Source organism: Pelmatolapia mariae, linkage group LG12, assembly GCF_036321145.2.
Source record: "Pelmatolapia mariae isolate MD_Pm_ZW linkage group LG12, Pm_UMD_F_2, whole genome shotgun sequence".
NCBI lineage: Eukaryota > Metazoa > Chordata > Actinopteri > Cichliformes > Cichlidae > Pelmatolapia > Pelmatolapia mariae.
Window position 1 is genome coordinate 8,492,237 of NC_086237.1, and position 21,946 is coordinate 8,514,182.

Consider the following 21,946-nt stretch of genomic DNA (forward strand, 5'->3'; position numbering starts at 1 on the left):
TTGACATCCTACAGGGTTAGAATAGTGCTAACACAATCATGTCATTACTTTTTATCCAATTACATGTCGCCGTATCACATTTAATGATCTGTCACCTCATATGACAATCTTAATGGCGATAATCAACTAGCTCCCTTTTTGACGGATGGAAATAGCACCGGGCTTTTCGGTGTTCGGAACAGATTAATAAAAAGCTGAGATAGGGAAAAGCATCGTCTTGACATGTGGAAAGTATCTGTGAATTGCAGGTAGAGTTCCTCTGGACCTTTTTCAGTAACCCTGTCCACGTACAGCAAAGCAGCAAAAGAGAGGGAGGGTGATAGACATGCAAAGAAACTGTAAAAAAAGAAGAGCAGAGAAAATCGTTGACAATATTCTGTTAAAATCTCATTAGCCAGAAAATGTTTGAGTTTACCCTAAAAATAAAAAAAATAAATGAAACAACCCCAACCCTAGACGAATCGCTGATCTGATGGATGTTAAGGTTTCCACTAGTGGACAACACCTGCTGCATTCCTAACTGGCAGCTGTAGTGGGGAGAAACTGTACCTGTAAGACAAACATGGAGACCACTCCTGCTGCTGTGCTTAGGTAGTTTTTGGCAAACCAGTCCTGCAGTTTCCCAACACAACCCTGAAAGGCAACATTTTTATGTTTATCCTTTACTTATACACATTACAATACTAAGCATACATGCAACTACACCTCAAGCACAAGAAGAGAAAAAGGGGGAAAATGCTCCGTACGTTTAAGTGAGCAGTGCATGACAAAGTGTTCATATGAATGTTAGGAGCCAAAGTTTCCCACCAGATCAATGCATTGTCATGCAATAATTAATCTTATTCATTTATGCTGTCAGTGGTTTTATTGTTGAGTCTTACTGGTGTAGGTACTGCATAACACAGAGTCCAAAATGGAAAACTGTGGTACAACATTGATAACTGATACCGCACACATATACTGATATCTGTGTAATCATCTATGCTTGATCCTGGATACTATAGCTCCTCTGAGATGCACGATTCCCTGGCATAACTCAGAAACGTGCATCTTAAAACAAATAACCCGCAAGCTACAAGGAAATAGAGTGTCACTAATTTAGATGATTTACAATGAAACCAGTTTATTTCTCTATACAAAAAATAATTCCCCACAAAGCTAGCACATTTTACTCATCACTGACTGAAGAAATTAAGAACAACCATTTTTTTTTTGGGGGGGGGGGGGGGGTTCCACATGGTAGCCAGACTGAGAGAGTCAGAGCTCGAGAAGCCAAGCATTTTTTCACCTGAACAAGTAATGTCTTCATGAATTTCTTCACAAATCAATTTTTAACCAACCAGCAGCTCTAACACAAAGTACAGTGTGCTTGAATTCCTCCACAATGATGTGAGAGAATGATAAAGCCTTCTAAATAAAGACTAAAAGACCTTGCAGCATAATTAAAACGTCATTACCAGTGAAACATTAAAGAGCAACCAGATTAACCAGATCATAAAAACACTGTTATTAGAACTGTAAGTCAGATGAAATGAATGATTGTAGATTTTTTTAGTTTGTTTCACAACTGAATGTTGGTCAAATTCATATGTTTGTGTGAGACAATGTGGGATGTGTTTAAGCGTTATCATTACAGAGAGCAGATCTGGAATTGGGGTTTAGCTTTAAACAAACACAAACTATATTGGTTGAAGTTTGGAATTGTTATTGATGAATTAATATGCTGTAATTTATCTGAAAGCAACATTCCCAAATTCTTAATGTATATCCAAAATGGAAATTGTTTTTATCGTCTCATGAAACTCCTGTGTTACCTTTTTCTGGAACAACTGCTACTTCACCTGTTCTTTTGTCTACTTTGAAAATCTCTTTTCAAACATCCCTTTTTCTGCTACGTTCTTTGTTAAACATGTGTTCACCTCAATAAAACTAAAGTCTTTTAAAAACAATGTTTTATGGTTTGATAATGTAAACTAACCTCTTGCCAGTTGGGCTGGTCAGTGACGTTACAAGGGTCCAGAGTACAACAGGATATTGGGACATTTCCCCCCCAGTCTGCCACACCGTGGACTCCACAGCACTTAAACTGTACAAAACACAACACTCAGGTTCAGTGGAGTAAACATGTCTGCGCAGGCAAAGGCATAAAATGATTTCTTATTAAAATGAACCTATTCTGTTTATATCCAGTTCCATATATTTATTCTTTAACTCAATATTCATAGTATTACATTTAATGCTACAAGTTTCTACTTCCATGAGCCTGTTTTTCTGAGTTTGATGATTCAGTGTTAATATGAGCAGTGTTTAGCTTTAAATGGTGGGGCAGGACATGCATGATTAATCTGACAGAGGAAAACAGCTTATCATTTACCAGATACTGGATGGCATCAAAGTCATCTTTGAGTGTCTGATTTTCTCCTGGACCTGATATCTTGTAGACCTCCAAGCTGTGCATCAGATCTTTCTCAAAGTAGGTGCCAATCTGCATGACAGAAAGGAAGATAAAGAACAGAAATATACTGGAGCCTACTGGACATGAACAAAAACAGTGTTTAGATACAAGTGGGGATAAATACCAGTACCAAATCAAACCAAACAAGCAAAAAAGTCAAAAAATGCAAGAACATATGCCGTAAGTCTGGAGAATGAACTTAGCTCCTTGGTTAAATTAATATGTCCATCTACATAGAAACTAAGTATACCACACTTCAGTATGTGATGGACTCTCTCTTCAGCTTTTCCAGTATTGTAATAACAGGCCAATCAATGTGTCTGAGATGTGGCACTCAACAGATTCTCAATCTAAGAAATAATTCCACAACAGTAAAGACGATAATAGAAGTATACCCTTGTTTTGAAGTAGTAAACTTTGAAACTTTATTTTTTCATTTCCAACTTTAAGCATACAGTTTTTATGTTTTGGTGGCTTTTAAAATTAAAGTTATATTTAAATAAATTGTACAAAATACCTGACCAAACCTGAAGACCCTGTGGCAATATTTGCTTTGGATAGGACTTTAATTCAGTCCAGTTCCATGTTGTCCTGTTTACTACACTATAAGTAGCAGCAGTGCACTGGTTACTAGCAGAAGAGCTAGAGGAAGCTAACAGCACTTAGTTTATCATGAATGCAATGCTAACAGCTTGTCTTTTTGTATATTGTGCTTTATGCTTAACTACAAATGCGGTGAAGTGAGCTGACACGGCTAACTCACCCTATCACTTTCTTTCACTTGTTTCTCTTAATACTTGCCGGGAAGCTTAAATTCCACTTAAGTTAACACTATGTGACAATAAGTAGAATAGGTGGTTCAGATTATGTAGCACAGGTGGTTTTATCAATGGCTTCTCCAGTCTGCAAACCCTAAACTGCCCCTTATGCTTCACTGGCATGTAAATATGTGCAAAATAGATCTTAAAAAGAGCTTACAAGTGTGTGAATGATTGAATCTGGCTCGTAGTGTAACAACACTCTAAGACATTTATGAGACTAAACAATTTAATAGAATTCACACCTAGTTGTGACGTCAGCACTGGATGTGGGCATCATGGTAACTTGGCATTAGAGGGGTAATCATCATGGGACAAAAAACAACCACTCAATAGGCCATGTGAACTTGATAGCAGCATGAGCCAAGCTAGACAGCTTATAAAGGTGAATAAATTGCATAGATTTTCTTTATTAGGGTTCTGTTGCCATTATTTGATACATTTTATGCTACAAATTTTGTCAAAATATCAAACCCGATATTGTGGTACACATAAAGTAATCATTCTTTTCCTCTGGTTTTGGTATCACAACTGGAAAAAATTGGATTGGTGTACTTCTAATAGAAACCTTTTAATAACCTGATATATGTATACACATATGGATACAGATAGTGACTGTCCTACCTCTCTGTTGTAGACAAAAAACACACAGGCCATGGCCAGCTCCACAGATATCAGGAAGGACAGCAGGACATAAAACTGTGTGGGTGAAAATGGGACACCACATGACTACATTTGCATCTTCTCAGCTAATTTCAGTGTACTGTATTTGCTTTCATTCAAACTAAATGCAAAGCTCATTAAAAGCATAGTTATGCTAATTTATTATTATTTTATAGTAACTCATTAAAAATCTCTGGGCGACATTGAGTCACTGCTTCATACTCACGCTTATGAGCATGCAGCGGTTCTCCCTCATGCCTCCAACCACTCCCAAATAGCACACACAGGTGGCAATGGTAGCAGTGACCACCAGAGTGTTGGCAGGGTAGATTGGCCAGAAGGAGGTGACTAGAGAGGCAAACCTGGAGTGCATCATCATGAATTCACCAAAGGCCACCACAAAGGCGTTGCTTAGCTTCACCATAGCAAACAAACACACATACACACATAAATAGGACAAGAGACACATCATATTATTATTCTGAATTTGAGTCTATGTGGGTTTGCGTATATGGACTAAAACTGAATTTACACTCAAAATCAAGAAAGTTTGGATTTTAATTTGTGAGCAGAGAAATTGCGTACATTTACTCTCCCAAATAAAAAAACAGCAGACGTCTGATGTTAGACAGAATCGTCAACTTATGACACACTGACTCACATCTAGAGTGAAGTAAACACTATATGTGCAACTAGGAAAATGATACACTTCTCACAGCTTTGTATTTATTTCTATTTATTTATGAATTGTTGCCTAGAGCCTTATTTTTGATTTGCTTTATATACAGAAAGTCATTTCCATCATAAACTAAACAAAATGGTGCATAAACATTTACAAGACATGAAATGCTGTGTTTGGTGTCCAAAGTTTTCTAGGAGAGGGCCCCGAGACCCACCATAAAATACTGAACATGTTGTAAAGACAAATAAGAAGACTGACAACTGATTTATGGAAGTAGCTAAGGAGATATTTACATAAGACACACACTACTGTACAATTTAAGCTGCTTGTATTCAGTATACTAATTTATATGTCTTTGCATAGCCGAAAAAAATGTATTTTTACTTTTACATTTTTTGTTTGTTTAGTTTTTGTTTAGATTAACATTGCACATAATTCATAATAAGCTTGTAACATGCATTACTACAGAGTAACCCAGCTAATCTTGTTTTTTTTTCTAGAATTAAAATGAAACACTGGAGCATTATGGGTGCATTACAGAGGTCCCTCGCTACAACGCGGTTCACCTTTCTCGGTCTCGCTGTTTCGCGGATTTTTTTGTGCAATTTTGCATGCTTTTTGTTTTTTTTACAGCGTATTGTGTTCTGCGTTCTGATTGGCTGTAGACCATCGTCAATCAATCTCATGCCGTGTCTCCTGTACAGTACAGAATGCGTTCAGCTTGTCAAATTTACCTAAATCTTCGATCGCTAGCAGTGTGACTCTGAAGTACTGTACTGTATGTTTGTTTGCAAGTTTTCTCCAACAAACACAAAAATATCGACGAAACGTTTTGCACCGTCAAAGGCATCTGCGGGTGCCTTTGGTTTCATTCTATAATACTGGACTTCTTTTTCTACGAAGGTTTGAACTTTTAGAGTGTTTAAACCATTGAGAAAAGTGGGGAAATGTTCGAGCCTGTCGGACAAAAGTGTATAAAGTGTGTAGTAAGGGGTTTTACAGCCATAAAACATCTATAATAATTTTTTTTTTTAAGTTAGATACTTCGCGGATTTCACCTATTGCGGGTTATTTACTACCGCGATAAACGAGGGACCACTTTATTTCCATCACAAGTAAAAATTTTGAAAGTTGGATCGGAGCCTAAAATGGTACTTTAATACCCTCTTGTGGTCAAACGTAATCAAGTGCATGCCTGTGGAAATTAAATGGTGCTCCTGACTGATAACAATTGCAAATGAATGCTCAATGTTCAGGAACTGTGGCACCACATTTACAAGTAGAAGGTAGTTCCAGCTGCTCCCTTATTTCCCAAGGGCTGGTCACAGCAGATGGATATGCATGTTGATGTGGCACAGATTTCACCCCGAATGCCCTTCCTGACACAACACTCCCCCATTTTGTTGGACAAGGTAGGCAACTACTATCTGTCTATCTATCTATAACTATTTACCATAATGTGTATCTATAAATGTGTATATATACTGTAAGTGTGCTATGTCATCTGACTGGAACTGGTAATTCACAGTTACATGACAACCCATGTTTTCTGTAGTCTGCGTGGGTCTCTTACCCCACCGTACCTACCCAGCAGAGGAAGTGCAGAGCTGTCACCAGAGATTTCAGGCAGTTCACACAGGCGCTAGTCATCCTTACTGATAATCTTCCTCTGTCAGAGTTTGTCACATTTATTACCAAAAAATACAAAATGACACTTTAGATTAGTCTCACTAATGGGCTTAAATGTTTGAGACATAATACTGCTAAAGAGAGTTACTGTTTACAGTACACTTTTGTTTGATGTGACAACACTGACCCTTAAGTCACAATGGACACTTGTGCTCTGTTTAGGCTCCTTTTAATCATTGTTATCTGCTCTTATCTCCACATTAACCATTTGTTGCAAGTTTGTATCTAAATGTGATTGTGTGACAGCAGCTCACAGCACAACACAAAACCTTCACTTGTAACCAAATTTCCATATCTTGTGCTTCCTAATTTATTACAAACATTTAAATAAATTCAAATGAAATGATAAATTCAGACACTAATTTTGTGGTTGAGATAACAAAACAATTGAATAATCTAAGGACCTACCTTGACTAATCTGTATCCAGCAATATCTCTGTGACAGACGTGTGTGAGCAGTAGCCCAGCGTTGCTTCTCTCATTGCCAGGGTTAACTAACAATAAGGAGGAAGGAAAACTAACTAAAAGGGTGTGGAAGGGCAGTTGACATACTGGGTGTATCTACCCAGTATGTTTAGTAACAACATTAAAGAGGAGGGGCATTCACACCTGGCAAGAGAGAGGTCTGTAATAAAAGACATTTTGAAAAAATAACAAAACTGTTGAAAGACAGTTGAATTTACTTTGAAAAACACTAACCATATCACAGTCTCAGGTGAAGCAGATTTTCATCAATGACCTCTGAATTTTGCTGGATTCATTTTTTGCTTAGAGGAAAATCCATGGCATCATGCTACCACTTTGCTTCACTGCAGAAATGCAATTAGTCAGAGGCTAAAATTGGATTTTCCAGGTAGGAGATCGATGAAATCTATTGTAGCAGATTCTTTGTTTACAGTCTGCAATCAGGTGGCTTGTGCGCTTGATGACATTTAATGCTCCCTGTGGACTTATTCAGTTGACTTCAACAATAAATAATTAAGATGTTACATAAATGATCAGAATTACTTTCCAACCCCTAGTCAGTATAAAGCTAGTATAAATGCGATTGGAAAACTTGTACAGTAAGCAGATGGGACAGTGAGGTGATCATCTTGCATGATACTGCTGTGGATCTATAATATGTTATACAGTGTTGGGTCTGTGCTTCCACAGGCCCCGCTGGTTTAGAAACTTATTCCTGTTAACGAAACAAGGAAGCAAGACGAACAGCTTTAACCGGTTTTTACTTGCTAGCAAGGGAGGCTGGTCGGAACCAGGCTCTAGGAGCTAAACGCTCCTCACCTGTCTCCTAGCCAACTTCAAATAAACAGCCTTCCTTGCCGCCTTTTATGGAAAACAGTTACAATACACACAAGCACCACCTATTGTAAAAAACCCCTATGGTTCTAAGAGATAAGGTACTGTGTGTGCGTGTGTGTGTGTATGTATGCGCGAGAATGTGCGTGTGTATGCATGTGAGTGTGTGTGTGTGTGTTTGGGGGTGCGTTTATGTGACCTCCTGCCCACAAAAGGGTCATAAAGGCAGGAAGCTTACTAAACAACAAAACAGAACCCTCACATAGGATGTCCCATAATAAACCACTACAGCCTCCCCCACTGTTCAACAGTCTGGGGAGGTCAACAGAAACAAAGGAATGTCTTTGATCCTATAGTTTGAACCAAGACTTACAAATTTAAGTAACACAATGACAACATTTTAACAATTTGACTCCAACATACAGTACAGATACAATACAGGAACTTTCAGTTTTTTTGTCCTCAAAAATTCATTATGGTATTTTCACTTCTATTTGTTGCCCACCATGTTTTTAGTGTAACTAATATTTCCCGATTGATAAGTCAGGATGTCAAGTATCATTTCAAAAATGTGAACAAATGTTTTTTTGTTTTTGTTTTACAATACTTTTAAGTCACCTTGTCCAAAATGTACATGACTAAAAGTAAAATTGAATACTGTATCATGTTGTATTCAGGAAGACAAAAGCTCATCAGTGTTTGCTGAGGCCTTAACTGAAATGACTTCAAGGGTTAAATGGTTTAAACCATCTCCATCCTTCCCCGCTGGCCATTAGAAAGAACACAGGCTTAAGAGATTTCGGCACTTCTATCTTCACGTTCACCTGGGAACTTTCATTTTCTTACACAGTCTTGATAAAACTTTTAACCTTAAACATACAGTGTGGAGGGCTTGTGATAACTGTGAAGATGCAGACTGCATTTAACTGAACACCTCGAGCCTCATCCTACACTTCCTTGTAGGTCACTGTTTAAGTGATTATAAACCAATTAAACACACTTGGATATACAGGGTGGGCCATTTATATGGATACACCGTAATAAAATGGGAATGGTTGGTGATATTAAAGTCCTGTTTGTGGCACATTAGTATATGTGAGGGGGCAAACTCCTCAAGATGGGTGGTGACCATGGTGGCCATTTAGAAGTCGGCCATCTTGGATACAACTTTTGTTTTTTCAATAGGAAGAGGGCCATGTGACACATCAAACTTATTGGTAATGTCACAAGAAAAACAATGGTGTGCTTGGTTTCAACGTAACTTTATTCTTTCATGAGTTATTTACAAGTTTCTGACCACTTATATAATGTGTTCAATGTGCTGCCCATTGTGTTGGATTGTCAATGCAACCCTCTTCTCCCACTCTTCACACACTGATAGCAACACCGCAGGAGAAATGCCAGCACAGGCATCCAGTATCTTCACACCATAGACAATTGCCTTCAGATGACCCCAAAGATAAAAGTCTAAGGGGGTCAGATCGGGAGACCTTGGGGGCCATTCAACTGGCCCACGACGACCAATCCACTTTCCAGGAAACTGTTCATCTAGGAATGCTCGGACCTGGCACCCATAATGTGGTGGTGCACCATCTTGCTGGAAAAACTCAGGGAACGTGCCAGCTTCAGTGCACAAAGAGGGAAACACATCATCATGTAGCAATTTCAAATATCCAGTGGCCTTGAGGTTTCCATTGATGAAGAATGGACCCACTATCGTTGTACCCCATATACCACACCAAACCATCACTTTTGTTGTTCCAACAGTCTTGGAGGGATCCATCCAATGTGGGTTAGTGTCAGACCAATAGCGGTGGTTTTGTTTGTTAACTTCACCATTCACATAAAAGTTTGCCTCATCACTGAACAAAATCTTCTGCATGAACTGAGGGTCCTGTTCCAATTTTTGTTTTGCCCATTCTGCAAATTCTGTGCGCCGATCTGGGTCATCCTCGTTGAGATGCTGCAGTGGCTGGAGTTTGTAAGGGTGCCATTTGTGAGTAGCTAATATCCGCCGAAGGGATGTTCGACTAATGCCACTCTGCAGTGACATGCGGCGAGTGCTACGCTGTGGGCTCTTGCTGAATGAAGCTAGGACAGCCACTGATGTTTCTTTATTAGTGAGTTTTCTTGCGTCCACATTTTGGCAAATCCAACACTGAACCAGTTTCACGAAACTTAGCAAGCAGTTTGCTAACTGTAGCATGGGAGATGGGTGGTCTCGTAGGGTGTCTTGCATTGAAATCTGCTGCAATGACCCGGTTACTGCGTTCACCAGATATCACCACAATTTCGATCCGCTCCTCACGTGTTAACCTCTTCGACATGTCAATGTCTGTGAACAAAGAGAAACTTGTAAATAACTCCTGAAAGAATAACGTTACGTTGAAACCAAGCACACCATTGTTTTTCTTGCGACTTTACCAATACGTTTGATGTGTCACATGGCCCTCTTCCTATTGAAAAAACAAAAGTTGTATCCAAGATGGCCGACTTCTAAATGGCCACCATGGTCACCACTCATCTTGAGGAGTTTGCCCCCTCACATATACTAATGTGCCACAAACAGGACTTTAATATCACCAACCATTCCCATGTTATTACGGTGTATCCATATAAATGGCCCACCCTGTAGTTCAATTTCTTGAACACACAAGGAACTGTACATGAAAAACATTTGCAGAGAAAACTAAAAACAGCACCACAACGAAAAAAAATAAACATAAACTTTTATTGAAGAAAAATAATCACACACAAACAAGATTTACACACATTTTTCAGACAAGGGTTGAGCTTTCTTTTTCTTTAATTTGATAATAAGCTGAACACTATTATTAAAAAAAAAAAAAAAAAAAAAAATCCCTAAATGGCTGATTTCCCCAGTGACAGCACACGCTGAATGACACAAAAATGAAACACCTACATTGAAAAAAGAAAAAAACCCAAAAACAAATCTGTAGCTTTTTTTTTTTTTTTTAAAGGGCTGGAAACTGATTTTAATTAGGGTGAAGTACTGATTGATATTGCTTCAAAAATCTATGAAACTGTCCACAAAGCTCCAATGAACCAAGCACTGAAGTGCTTTTTGGGGAAATGTCTTCCTGAATGATTAGTCTGTTATTGAATGGATGAAATGAATTAAGGCTGTCATTATATCAGATTTTTATTTGTACTATTATTGCTGTGTAAAAAAAAATCAAATCAAATTAAAAAAAAATTGAAAATTGAAAAAAACCCTGCATCATTGCTGGTAGCAAAATTCTTCTATAGCTTTATCTAGTGTGTGCTGCTTTTTTGGTAAGCTATTAAACTATTAGCTATTAAAAGTGAAGCTATTAAACTCAAATTACAAGTACATGGAAGTGGTGAGAACCCAAAACTGCACAACAGCAAACAAAGACATGAATTACAATTTTTTTTTAACAAATATTATAGGCGCATTGCTAATACAATATTAAGATCTTGTTTTTAAATATCCCAATTATCATCCATTCACTGATGCTGTCGTGACCACAAATATTGATATATCTACTGATTTTCCTGATATACTTCTAACAGATTTTAACCATTAAAATTCTTGTGATATTTATTATAGTTTTAATCTGCAATGTCAATATGAATGACATTTTTCTTTAACTTTGTCCGAGACGAGACAAAGCACAAAAAAGTAAAATTACAAGTGCATAGAAGTGGTCAGAGACGACCAATTTTTAGGACTTTTATTACCAATATCAATTTTGATATCAAAATCTGATACCCCAATATATAGGCTGATATATATATATATATATATATATATATATATAAAAATTTCCCCCAGGAACAAAACACAATGAGATTTCCCTAATCTTGGTTTTGTGTAGTTATTTCATTTACACATTTGTGCTACTCCTGAGTATTATCAGCTTGTTAAAATCTGTCAGGCTCACAATTATTGATATCATGTGATACTGACTGTGCACTTTCTTAATATCACACTTAACATTTTGTGTTTTGCTGTACCCCCAATATTGATACATTGGCTGGTTGTCTTTATATACTGACTATTCACATTTACCACAATAATGATAATACTGCGAAATCTAAAGAAATTTTGAAATGATTGCATCACTTTGCTCACCGAGTGGTCTCTAATAGTTGTTGTCAGTGCATGGTTATTGAATGAATGGCACATCAGTGCTACTTTAACCAGTGAGGTGTGAGCTCTACATCCATGCTGGAGAGTTTCATGATATTTGCGGTTTTACTGAGCACTCGAGATTTCTTCATAGACACAATAAAGCTTGACATCATTTTTTGTTTTTTCTTCCTCTTGGTTTGAGTCATCAGTTTAATCAAACTCACATGACTACATGATCCAGCATATGGCTGTTAATGTAACAGTGTGTACAGAGCAAAACATCAATTGCTACTAAGTTACTGATTGGTGGAAGAACTAAAAACATCAGTGCTCCACAAAGAGTAACACTGACAAACTGTTATCAGATAAACTCTTAAATCAGCTTATCATTTCTGAGATCTGTTTGTAACGTCAGAGCGTAGATCAAGCCATGGAAGTGATGTCAAACAGAAAATAAATGTTGAGCTCAAACCTGCAGAGAGGATCAAAATGAGAGTTTGCCTGTAACGGTCCTAGTGAGGCACTTTATTCAGCACTGGTAACGCCACTCTATTCTTTTACACATAGCATTGAGCTCACGTATCAGCAATATTTATATAAATATTTTCACTTGTTGAATGAATGCTGGATTGCTGTATAAAGTTATCTCAAATAAAACGACAGTCAAGTTTTTTTTCTTCAGTGCAGCAAAAAGTATAAAAAGATTCACAGGCTCACTGGTCTTCACAGCAGCTACAAGTCAAATTAGAGTGGTGCTCTCTGCACATCACAGAGCCATGTGCATGAGGCATTTACAGTGGGTGCAGTAGCATGAACTGTAGAATCAACCAGGCAAGAAAGTTCTGCACCTGTTTGTTCATTAAATCTACTCTGGAATTAAATCCTTACTGTCAGTTGTAATTGTCGTGTATTGTTGGCTGAAGAGAACATAGAACAACAGTCAAAGATGAACTACTCTCCCACACATTCATTGATGGGCATGCCACATAAGTTGTTGCTCTCAGTGCAGCCACCATATTGTTCAGGTCTTAGCCAGGTCTTATAATGCATGAAGGTCTACGGAGAGAGAAGTTCTTCAAATATTAAAAACAACCATACCTCACTGAATGTTTATATGAGACAAGGCTTAGTGCACCCTAACCTACTTCTATAATATAATGTTTAAAATGAATATTTTGATAGTCTACTGTGAACCCTGTTGGAAATACAAATTCAGCTGTTTATCTTTTGGGAATCGTCACACAAAACAAGTGCATCTGAATAATGCTACGTAGCTCTAACTATTGTAATTCAGGTATACATTTAAGCTAGCTGTTGCAGTATGGTACATTAGTGACGTAACTGATAATTTACGACTACTTAAAACATCACCAATTGGGAATGAGGCCCTGATTAGGGGATGTTTTTAAGCATAAAGTTCATCTCACAACAAGTAGTCCCTGCTGGCCCAGGGATCAGTAAACTCACAACGGCCTTTGTGGTAGCCACACAAAAAGACAAACAAAACACCTTTAAGTGGCCATATGGCACTTAATTGTGTATTTTCCGACTGCTTGTGAGCAGTTGTTGGCAGTCACTGTGAAATTGACTGAGGGATGAGTAACCACCAGTCTCCACCAAAAAGTGTGTGTTCCCTGACTGGTTGGCAAGTGATTGCTCAAGGTTGCTAGTGTGAAGTTGGTATAATGATGCTACATTAAAAGACTTCGTTTGCTAGCAGGTTGGCATGGTCACCAGCAGCTTGTGCCTGGATGACAAATTGCCTACAAACACAAAGTACGTGTCAGGCAGAAGTGAACCTGAAGGGTCAACACAAACTAAAAACATTTGCCTTCAAAGTAAAAATTGCGCCTTGCTCTTGCAACCAAAACATTTGAAACGGCACAACTTTTACTCTGATTTGTGTTGCATTTTTTCTTCCCAAAGTTTCACTACAGGTCAGAGAGTAATGATGAATGTTAGCATACTCCAACCACAGCGATCAAAAGGTGGTTTTTGGTGCAACTTCTTTGTGATGATTTCACCCAGCAACAGCAGCAACCACTTGCCAACAGGCCCTCTGTAGAGATGTGCTTGATCTATGACGAATCATTTTAAGCTAACTTTTTAAAATGTTAATGGAAGCTAACATTGTCATTCAGAATTTAAAAGTCTGATTAATCATCCGGGACATACCAGTGGCAGAATCTGTGCACATATCTATGCCACTCTGCTAGCTACCTACAAAACAGCATTTCTATAGTGGGCGAGCTAACAAACAGGCCCATCTGATTTGATATGTGAAAGTTGCAGGTAAGTCACAGATATAATGAAGAGTCATAAGGAAAATGCTGATGTACAAATAAGCATTTTAAGGGTCACGTATTTAGAAAATTAAGATAAACACAGGATTATTAGTAAAGTTAGTGAATTACCAACAAATAATTTAAATGACAATGAAAGAAGCGCCCAACTTGGCTACCATGACATCTACCCACTCTGCGCTGGCTCAGGTCCGCAGAGATACCCCAAAATCCAAAACTGTGTAACATAATGTCAGCAAACTCAGCATCTGATTTATTAACTCATTCTGTTGTTTTTCTTACTTCCTGCTGGTAGAAACAGTGCCTCAGTTAGTGCAGATAAAAAGTCCCACCGTGCTTCAAGTTTAGATGAACATATTTTTTAAAATGATTTTGCTTCACTACAGTAAGCAGAGCTTTATCTCATCTATCTTCCAGAAATCTTAAATATTTTAAACCACAGCTCATGTATTAATTTGTTCTCATGGCTCTGGGTTTCAAACCCACTAAAGTTCAGTTTGTTCGATTTGTGTCATTGAGTCTTTGCATGTTTGTTCATTAAAAACACATTCTGCGGACTGGCTGATCTTTCCTCAGTAAAAGCGTTTGCGTTTGTTTTCCTTCCAGCGCCCGTAAACTATCAGCCCTACCACTCCCAGCACGACCAGGCCCAGGACTGTGAAGAGAAGAGTGAAAAACAACTGGACTCCGCTCATCGCTTCCTCCTCCACTTCCACTGCAAAGTAAAAGCAAAAAATATTAGAAAAGAAAAAAATGGCTGAAGTTTCAACCCTCTGTTCTCCCAGCTGTAAACATGAACAAATAATATCAATTAGATATACTACACGTATGAGATGTGCCCACATACTGGATTCATGTCTGCCAGTATCAGCCTCATCCATTTACTTGAGCCTTTTATCGTCATGTTTACTGCGGGAAGCAGTATAGTATAGTATAGTGGCAGACTATACTATACTCATCTGCTCTGTTACATCAACTTTGTGCTCAGCATGCAAAAAATGCTGAGCACAAAACTGTTCAGCTAAATACAAGTGTACAATCATGCTTCTTTTTTTTTTTTTCTTTTTTTTTTAAGCTCAGAGCTTCACAGATTACACAGAGGGAGACGTGGCAACAATCTAAAAAGACGAGACTTTGTGGGGAAAGAATAAAACTTGATTTTGATTTCTTCGCCTTCTGTTTCTCTGTTTAAGCAGTTCAGGAGAATACTGCAGTGACCACCTCTGCAGTTATGGTGAGCATGAAAACCAGTGGGAGTGCAATGATGCTATTGGTGGTGTAGGGCACGGTAAAACTAGCCCTCAAGACTTCACACTAGCTGCAACCCCGCCCTGAGTAATGGTGCCGATACGGTGCAGTGCTGAGAAGGATGTCTTCAGGTTGATGATGATCGTGCTGCATTTACCTTGAAACTGCTCCATGTTGTCAATTCTGGGGATGGCGACTACTTCCCCTTCTTCCGCTTCCTGTGGAGTCCTCTCGACTGTAAGCTCATACAGCTTCATGGAGATGATGTCATGGTTATCTAGAAGAACACACCCGTAATTAACATCTTAAGCAACAGCTGACTTCATTTTAAAACCTGAGCTGTTAGGAAGTCGATGTTTAATTCATCTAGTTTGGATGCCATGTTTATGATCCAATCTTTTTATAGATCTTTTTTATAGCTTCACTTTGTAATATATCCTGTGGTCAAAGCATTATTCAGAGATTTCATACCTGACAGGTCTCCTGTGGCAGAGGAGGCACCTAAGAAGTAGCCTGTAGGTAGGCGCACTCCTGTAATGTCAGCACATTCTCTCCATTCCTGCTTACCATCTACATCCACCATGAGCTAAGGGCAGAGGAACAAATGGTTTGAATAAACCAATCAACATTCTACTTTTCATGCCTCATTGTACTACTCAGTTTTAATTTCATTACACAAGAATGTCACCTTTAAGGACAAGTGACACCCTGAAACAGGTCCTGCAGATAATGAGCCATACCGTCAGTCGATTTTTGGAGTATCTAACGAGGAAAAAGTTGTCGTAGACCGAGTTGCGTGCCATAGCTGTGCATCCTCCAAGCTCTGTGGACCGACCGTCACGATCGTGGTCATACGACAGGGTGCCATTCCCCAGCATCACAGATATGTAAGGGAAGGTCCTCTGTGAAGAAGACAGAGGAGTCACAACTTCATCAGCAGGAACCACAAACACCATTCCACAGGTAGTTCATTTCACAGAGACATGAAACAGCACTACTGAACAGTTTGATGTTATATTGCATAAAGCTTTTCTTAGTAAAGGGGAAAAAAAAAGAAAAAAAAAAAGAACAAAAACACTGGACACTGGTTAGCCAGTGAAAATTAACTCTAAAATCTGAGCTGTTGACTGTTGTAAGTTGAGAAAGTCAGCCTGAAAACTGCAGTTCTACTGCTGCTTCACCTTAAAACATTAGCACTACCAGGGTATGAGCATCCTGATGATTAATGTTAATAATTCAAACTTCACCAGGACTGCTGCTTGTCTTTTTTCTGGCCAGGTTCGTTGTCAGTCAGTATAAGTTTACATTATTAGCAACAGTACATGTTTGCATTTCACGTTCACATCCTTGAAGTCTGCTTGTGTGTTCATTACTCTATTAACTGAAAGTGATTGTTACATCTCACATATTGCTGTTTTTTTTAAATGAAAAACACATTACGCATACCATGCATCAATCTTGATGATATTATGTACTGTAGATTAGAGCTATTAAAAAGTCTCCGCCATTTTACTTCGAGATTTTTTGCAGATTGCCGAAACTCTTTTTGTATCCAGTCATATTACCAACGACACAAAAACATTCTGTACATTTCCCCAGCAAATTCTATTATAATATAGAATATAGAAAAATAAGCATGAATAAAATTGACATTCACTCAGTTGTGGTCCACTTACATAATAACATCAAAAGACTGATGGTAAGACAATTATCATAAGTCCAGCACCAACTCTGCACTGCACTGCCTCCACAAAACAAGCAGCGAGGCAATCAGATATGTGCACCGACCACAACACTGATACGATAGTGTACGTATGACACACTTTGTAGCTGTTTAACTGTCTCTCTATGCTCAGTGCGCGACCATGAAAGGGCCGTGTGAGAGAAATGTTTATGGCCACAGAGTTGTTAACGTCAAATAAGCTGCTAAAATCTAAAATGTTAAATTGTGCTCACTGGCATCATGTATTTCACAGTAGGTGGCTGCATTCATGATGTCCCTGTGACGCTTTGATTTTTGTTGCATGACATGGCACAGGAGAAACTGTCTGGGACTGTAAAGTTTTTCTAAAACTTATGCACTGCACCAGATGATAAAAACCATTTGAGGTGTTATCTGTCTTTGTCGGGAAAATGCTATCAACACAATTTGCAGTTTGTACTCGTCCATTTTCTTTTTCAGCCCCGTAAACAGCCATAATACACAATATGGCCAAAAGTATTCACTTACTTGATTTTTACCTGTGGCCATGGAAGTGATAGGGACAGCTTAAAATCAAGGTGAAAATCAAGTACCTAGACATGCAGACCGCTTTGACCGCTGCATTTGTAAACGGTAAATACTGCAAAATATATTTTACAATAATGATCTCATAGCAAAGTACAAAGTGGGAGAGGGGTGTTAATTTGGGTTGTTTTACAGCCACAGGAACGGAGCACTTTGCAGTCGTGGAGTCAACTGCACACTGCGTATAGTCCCAGACAGTTTCTCCTGTGCCATTCTAGAGTCAACTATGAAGCCATCTCTCAGACAGCTAAAGATTGGCTGAAATTCAGTCATCAAAAAGAAAAATTGTGTGTATGCTGTGTGGGTTTCCACACAACAACAAGGTCTTGATTTAAACTCAGGATTAAAAAAAAAAAAAAGATGCTACAGACTGTCACTTACATCATGGGTCTTATCATCATTGGGGTAGGTGTCCACAAATATTCCAAGTCCAGAGAAATGGTTCATGTTGCCAAATACAGGGCCTGCAAACAGACAGAGGAATACCACAGAGATAATAAAGCTGAAACATAGCAATTAATATCATTTAATTTGGGACTAAATTTCAGTCTTAAGTTTTCTCCAGAGTTTCTTTGTGTTTTCAGCACTTTGGAGAAAAAAAAATGTAATAAGACAAACTAGTACATGCAGGACATTAATGGAAAAAAAAAAACAAAAAACCATTTTCATGTGAAACGATTGAACTATCCTAATCCCACCCAAATGCTCTCAAAGCTCACTATCATATCATTGGGGGTGTGGCAACTAGTCCACACACACCGTGATAAAGAGTCACTTGATGATGACAGCTGTCTTTACATGTAGACAGAAACATTTGTACCACAAACTGTGGAAGAATAACTCCATTTGAAAGTTTCTTTTAAAAACTAAGACCAGCGCAGCATAGGTTGTCTTTATTTAAATACAGTAGCAACAAAAATGTAACAAACTTAGAAGCATAAAAAAATAGATGATAATGACTGAATAATTCTCTTTAGCCAGGCGCACAATACACTGCTTAAAAAAATTAAAGGAACACTTAGAAAACACATCAGTTCTCAATGAGGAAAAAAGTTGGATAGCTACACTGACATGGACTGGGTGATGTGATAGAAATGAAAAGCATCAACTTACAGAGGGCTTGATTAAAAAACACCTTGAAAATCAAAGTGAAAAAAAAAATGATGCAGCAGGATAGCACATTCTGTTGAGATTTCATTGCAGTAACTCAAAATGGAACTTAGTAGTTTTTCTGGCCCCAACATGCTTGTACACATGTGTGACAACATCAGGGGATGCTCCTAATGAGACAAGAGATTGTGTTCGGGGGATAGGATCTCCGCCTAGATCTGGACCATCACTGAGGAGGAACCAAGGATCCACTGCACCAGTCTGACAATAGGATGTTTTGGCACAAAACACAAGTTTTTGGTCTCCACCTGTAAAACCATTCCTCTTTTGTCTCAGTGCTAAGAGAATGAGAGGCACGGTACACCCTGGAAACGTTGCCAATCTGATGCAGGGCTAACACAGAGAGACAGACAACGATTCACACTCACACCTATGGACAATTTAGAATCACCAGTTAACCTAACCCCACTAACTGCATGTCGACTGTGGGACAAAGTTGGAGTACCTAGAAAGAACCTATGCAAACTCGCACAAAAAGGACCCGGGTTAGATGATGGGATTGAACCCAGGACCTTCTGGCTGTCAGGCAACAGTGCTAACCACTTCATTTGCCCGCTGTTAATTTCATTAACACCAAAACTTTTGAACCTAAAAAATAACCCCTCTGCTACTTAACCAACCGGATCACTATCCCATTAGTTTAATTGGCTTAACGGCCTAAATCTAAAATTGTTTCTTTATTTTTTTGAGCAGTGTAATACTACAGGTAACTTACCTAATTGGATTAAAAAAAAACAATAAAACAAAACAAACAAAAGAAAAGTAACTAAAATGTGTTTTTGAAACAATGAATGAACATGTAAAGTTTTGTAAGCAGTGTTTCCTGCAGCTGAAAATTGAGACTGTTTATTCTGTTTGCTTTCCCTGGTATCTCAAGTCACCGTGCACAGGATGTGCTAATAAAATGATATCTTACCATGTGACTGAGAAAGAAATGACAAGCTCATTAGGAGAAACTGTTCACTTTAAGGGCTATTCAATTATAAAATTGTAAATACGATGCTGAAACACGTTTAGCATTAACCTACCATTTTTCATGCGATCTCTGGTTAACCAGATGGCCAGTCCATCACCATTCAGGTTCTTCTTCCCTTGGCCATGGATTTTAAATTGTACTCTCAGCTCCCAATCTTGCAGAAGCAAAGGCTGAAAAGCAAAAGCAATGAAGAAAAGCCGGTTATTCTTACACTCAGCAATGTGTAGCATGCACTTGTCATCAGATATGAGTAACATATCATCCTTTTGAAACAGACTGATTTGTATCATTTATATTTTATTTATAAAAATGCTGCATAATATTCATTGTTAAACCAAAGCCATATAAAGTAGGGTTTTTAGTTTAAAGCAGGAAGTGAGGGAAATTGTGGTTTGCTGGGTAACAATGCATTGCATATTGCAAGCCTGATAATGCAGGCTGTCCCATTTGACTTACAATTCGGCTCCACACAGCTCCCTGCCTGCTCTGCAGGTCTGGGGTTAGCCTCACATGGTCAGGCGTCACCATGGCAGTGCCCATCAGATCCCACTGTGAGGAGCTAGAGAAACCCAAGCCTGCAAAACAACAGTAGTAACACTTCTGCATTCACAGCAAGCCACACCAAAGTTTACTATTGTTTTTATTAGACATCAGCTTTTACCATTTACGTTGTGTTTCATCTTTTGTTGTAACGTTCAGTTTATGTATACTTTTTATTGAATACAAATGTTTCCTTTTCATTGGCTCCTGTACTGTTTATTTTTATTACTTTAAATCAAGGGTCTTTATCAGGGTATGACTTGAAAAGTTCAAAATAGGTATTAGAATACAATAGCCCTTTATTTTCATTGTACTTATATAACGATATTGTGGGTTCTTCACCTGACTGCTGTGCAAGAAATATAAATAATAAGACAGATAAAAAGCACACTGTATTATAGCACACGATAAAAAGCCTGTGCAAAGTGGCAGGAGTGTATTGCAAAAGACTTCAATGAAGTGAAATAGTGGCCCAACAGTACAACAACCCTACTAAGGCAGCTTACTCACAGTTTCATTAAATACACTTATTACCTGTGGTCAACTTCAGTACACACAAAACTGCTTCAGTACGTTTAAAAAAAAAAAAAAAAAAAAAAAAAAAAAAAAAATCTCCGTTATTATTGTTATGACTTTTTAGATTTAGTTTTAATTAACGAAAACTGGGTTTTTTTGTTTGTTTGTTTTAAATAGTTCTTTGTTCTGATGCATTCTTTATAAGCCCGCCCCCATTTTCTGGTTATCAGTTTTTGTTTCTAATTACTTTGAATTAACTAATATACGCTAATATAAAAAGTGGCCATGAAGGTTACTCAAACTGCTCTTTGTTGAGACAATGAAAAACTGCTCTTTCATAATGGACAGCGTTACGGGCTTAATTTCCTGAATTTTATTTTTGTTTATTGCTAGAGTTCCTCACCGTAATCAGACAGGTTTGCTCTGCTGATTAAAGCTAGCTGTAGGTAGGCTAGTCTTCATTAGCATTATGGACTAGCCAATAGTTAGTGGTGGGTTAACAACAGTTATTATCCCGCTTGCTGTAACGCTACCCAGGATGTGTAACGACAGAGAGGCACAAAGTTCTTCTTAGTTAATTATTATCCTCCGCCACACAATTCTATCCAAGAAAAAAACGAATTTAAGCCAAAGCCTACTTTACGCTGACAAACTGTCTTCTGTCAACGTTTATGTTAGTTACACTTGTTAGCTACCATTGGCGGTAACGTAATTCTAGTTTAACATTAAACTCACCGCGGTACGGCTTCACAAGAGAATATTCCCGCTTCAGAAACTCCTCCATAAAGTCCCCGTCGTCTGCCAGCGACTGGCTCGTCAAGTAACAAATAGTAATAAGTAGCCATGTTAACTCACGGAGGTTCCTAAAGTGAAACACTGAATTTAAAAAACAGAAACTTCTCAGTCGAGCCAGATTTGATTTGGCAACGGAGGAAACCATCTTTACTGCCCGACTACACACAGGTCACGTGGTTTCAGGCAAACGCATAAGAAAAAAAATGTTCTTCTTCCCTTCTGGGGTTTAGTGGAGACACTCATCCGTGGGGTTGGTATTACTGCCATCTTCTGGATATAGTAGTAGCGTCTGAAAATCATCAAATTCTCCCCAGTAGAATATAAAATCTCGCGATTTTATAGCAGCATCTATCCGAAAAGAATGGGTTGTGAGATCGTTTTCTTC

General features: G+C 38.3%; 2 protein-coding genes across 2 annotated transcripts; both read right to left on the reverse strand.

Moving 5' to 3' along the window:
* Positions 1–270: 270 nt before the first annotated feature.
* LOC134638487 (leukocyte surface antigen CD53-like) lies at positions 271–6,268 on the reverse strand. Its single transcript, XM_063489158.1, has 7 exons — positions 6,206–6,268; positions 4,163–4,351; positions 3,898–3,972; positions 2,375–2,485; positions 1,979–2,086; positions 550–633; positions 271–336 (listed from the first exon to the last, which is right to left on the reverse strand). The coding sequence occupies exons 1-7, from the start codon at positions 6,266–6,268 to the stop codon at positions 271–273; spliced, it is 696 nt and encodes a 231-aa protein (XP_063345228.1).
* A 4,050-nt stretch (positions 6,269–10,318) lies between these two features.
* LOC134638997 (VIP36-like protein) lies at positions 10,319–21,731 on the reverse strand. The gene is made up of 8 exons (XM_063489986.1): positions 21,502–21,731; positions 20,167–20,285; positions 19,763–19,880; positions 17,946–18,028; positions 16,018–16,179; positions 15,749–15,863; positions 15,435–15,554; positions 10,319–14,744 (listed from the first exon to the last, which is right to left on the reverse strand). The coding sequence occupies exons 1-8, from the start codon at positions 21,704–21,706 to the stop codon at positions 14,602–14,604; spliced, it is 1,065 nt and encodes a 354-aa protein (XP_063346056.1). The 5' UTR covers positions 21,707–21,731; the 3' UTR covers positions 10,319–14,601.
* Positions 21,732–21,946: the final 215 nt, after the last annotated feature.

What these genes read in the sequence shown, in the direction of transcription:
- LOC134638487 (XM_063489158.1), bottom strand. Translation starts at nt 6,268, where the DNA reads ATGACTAGCGCCTGTGTGAACTGCCTGAAATCTCTGGTGACAGCTCTG. An exon ending in CTCTGCACTTCCTCTGCTGG is followed by an intron (nt 4,352 to 6,205) that starts GTAGGTACGGTG and finishes GCTATGGTGAAG; the next exon opens with CTAAGCAACGCCTTTGTGGT. An exon ending in TTTTTGTCTACAACAGAGAG is followed by an intron (nt 2,486 to 3,897) that starts GTAGGACAGTCA and finishes TCTGTCATGCAG; the next exon opens with ATTGGCACCTACTTTGAGAA.
- LOC134638997 (XM_063489986.1), bottom strand. Translation starts at nt 21,706, where the DNA reads ATGGTTTCCTCCGTTGCCAAATCAAATCTGGCTCGACTGAGAAGTTTC. An exon ending in CAGAGATCGCATGAAAAATG is followed by an intron (nt 18,029 to 19,762) that starts GTAGGTTAATGC and finishes GTCTGTTTGCAG; the next exon opens with GCCCTGTATTTGGCAACATG. An exon ending in CAACATGGAGCAGTTTCAAG is followed by an intron (nt 14,745 to 15,434) that starts GTAAATGCAGCA and finishes TTTACTTTGCAG; the next exon opens with TGGAAGTGGAGGAGGAAGCG.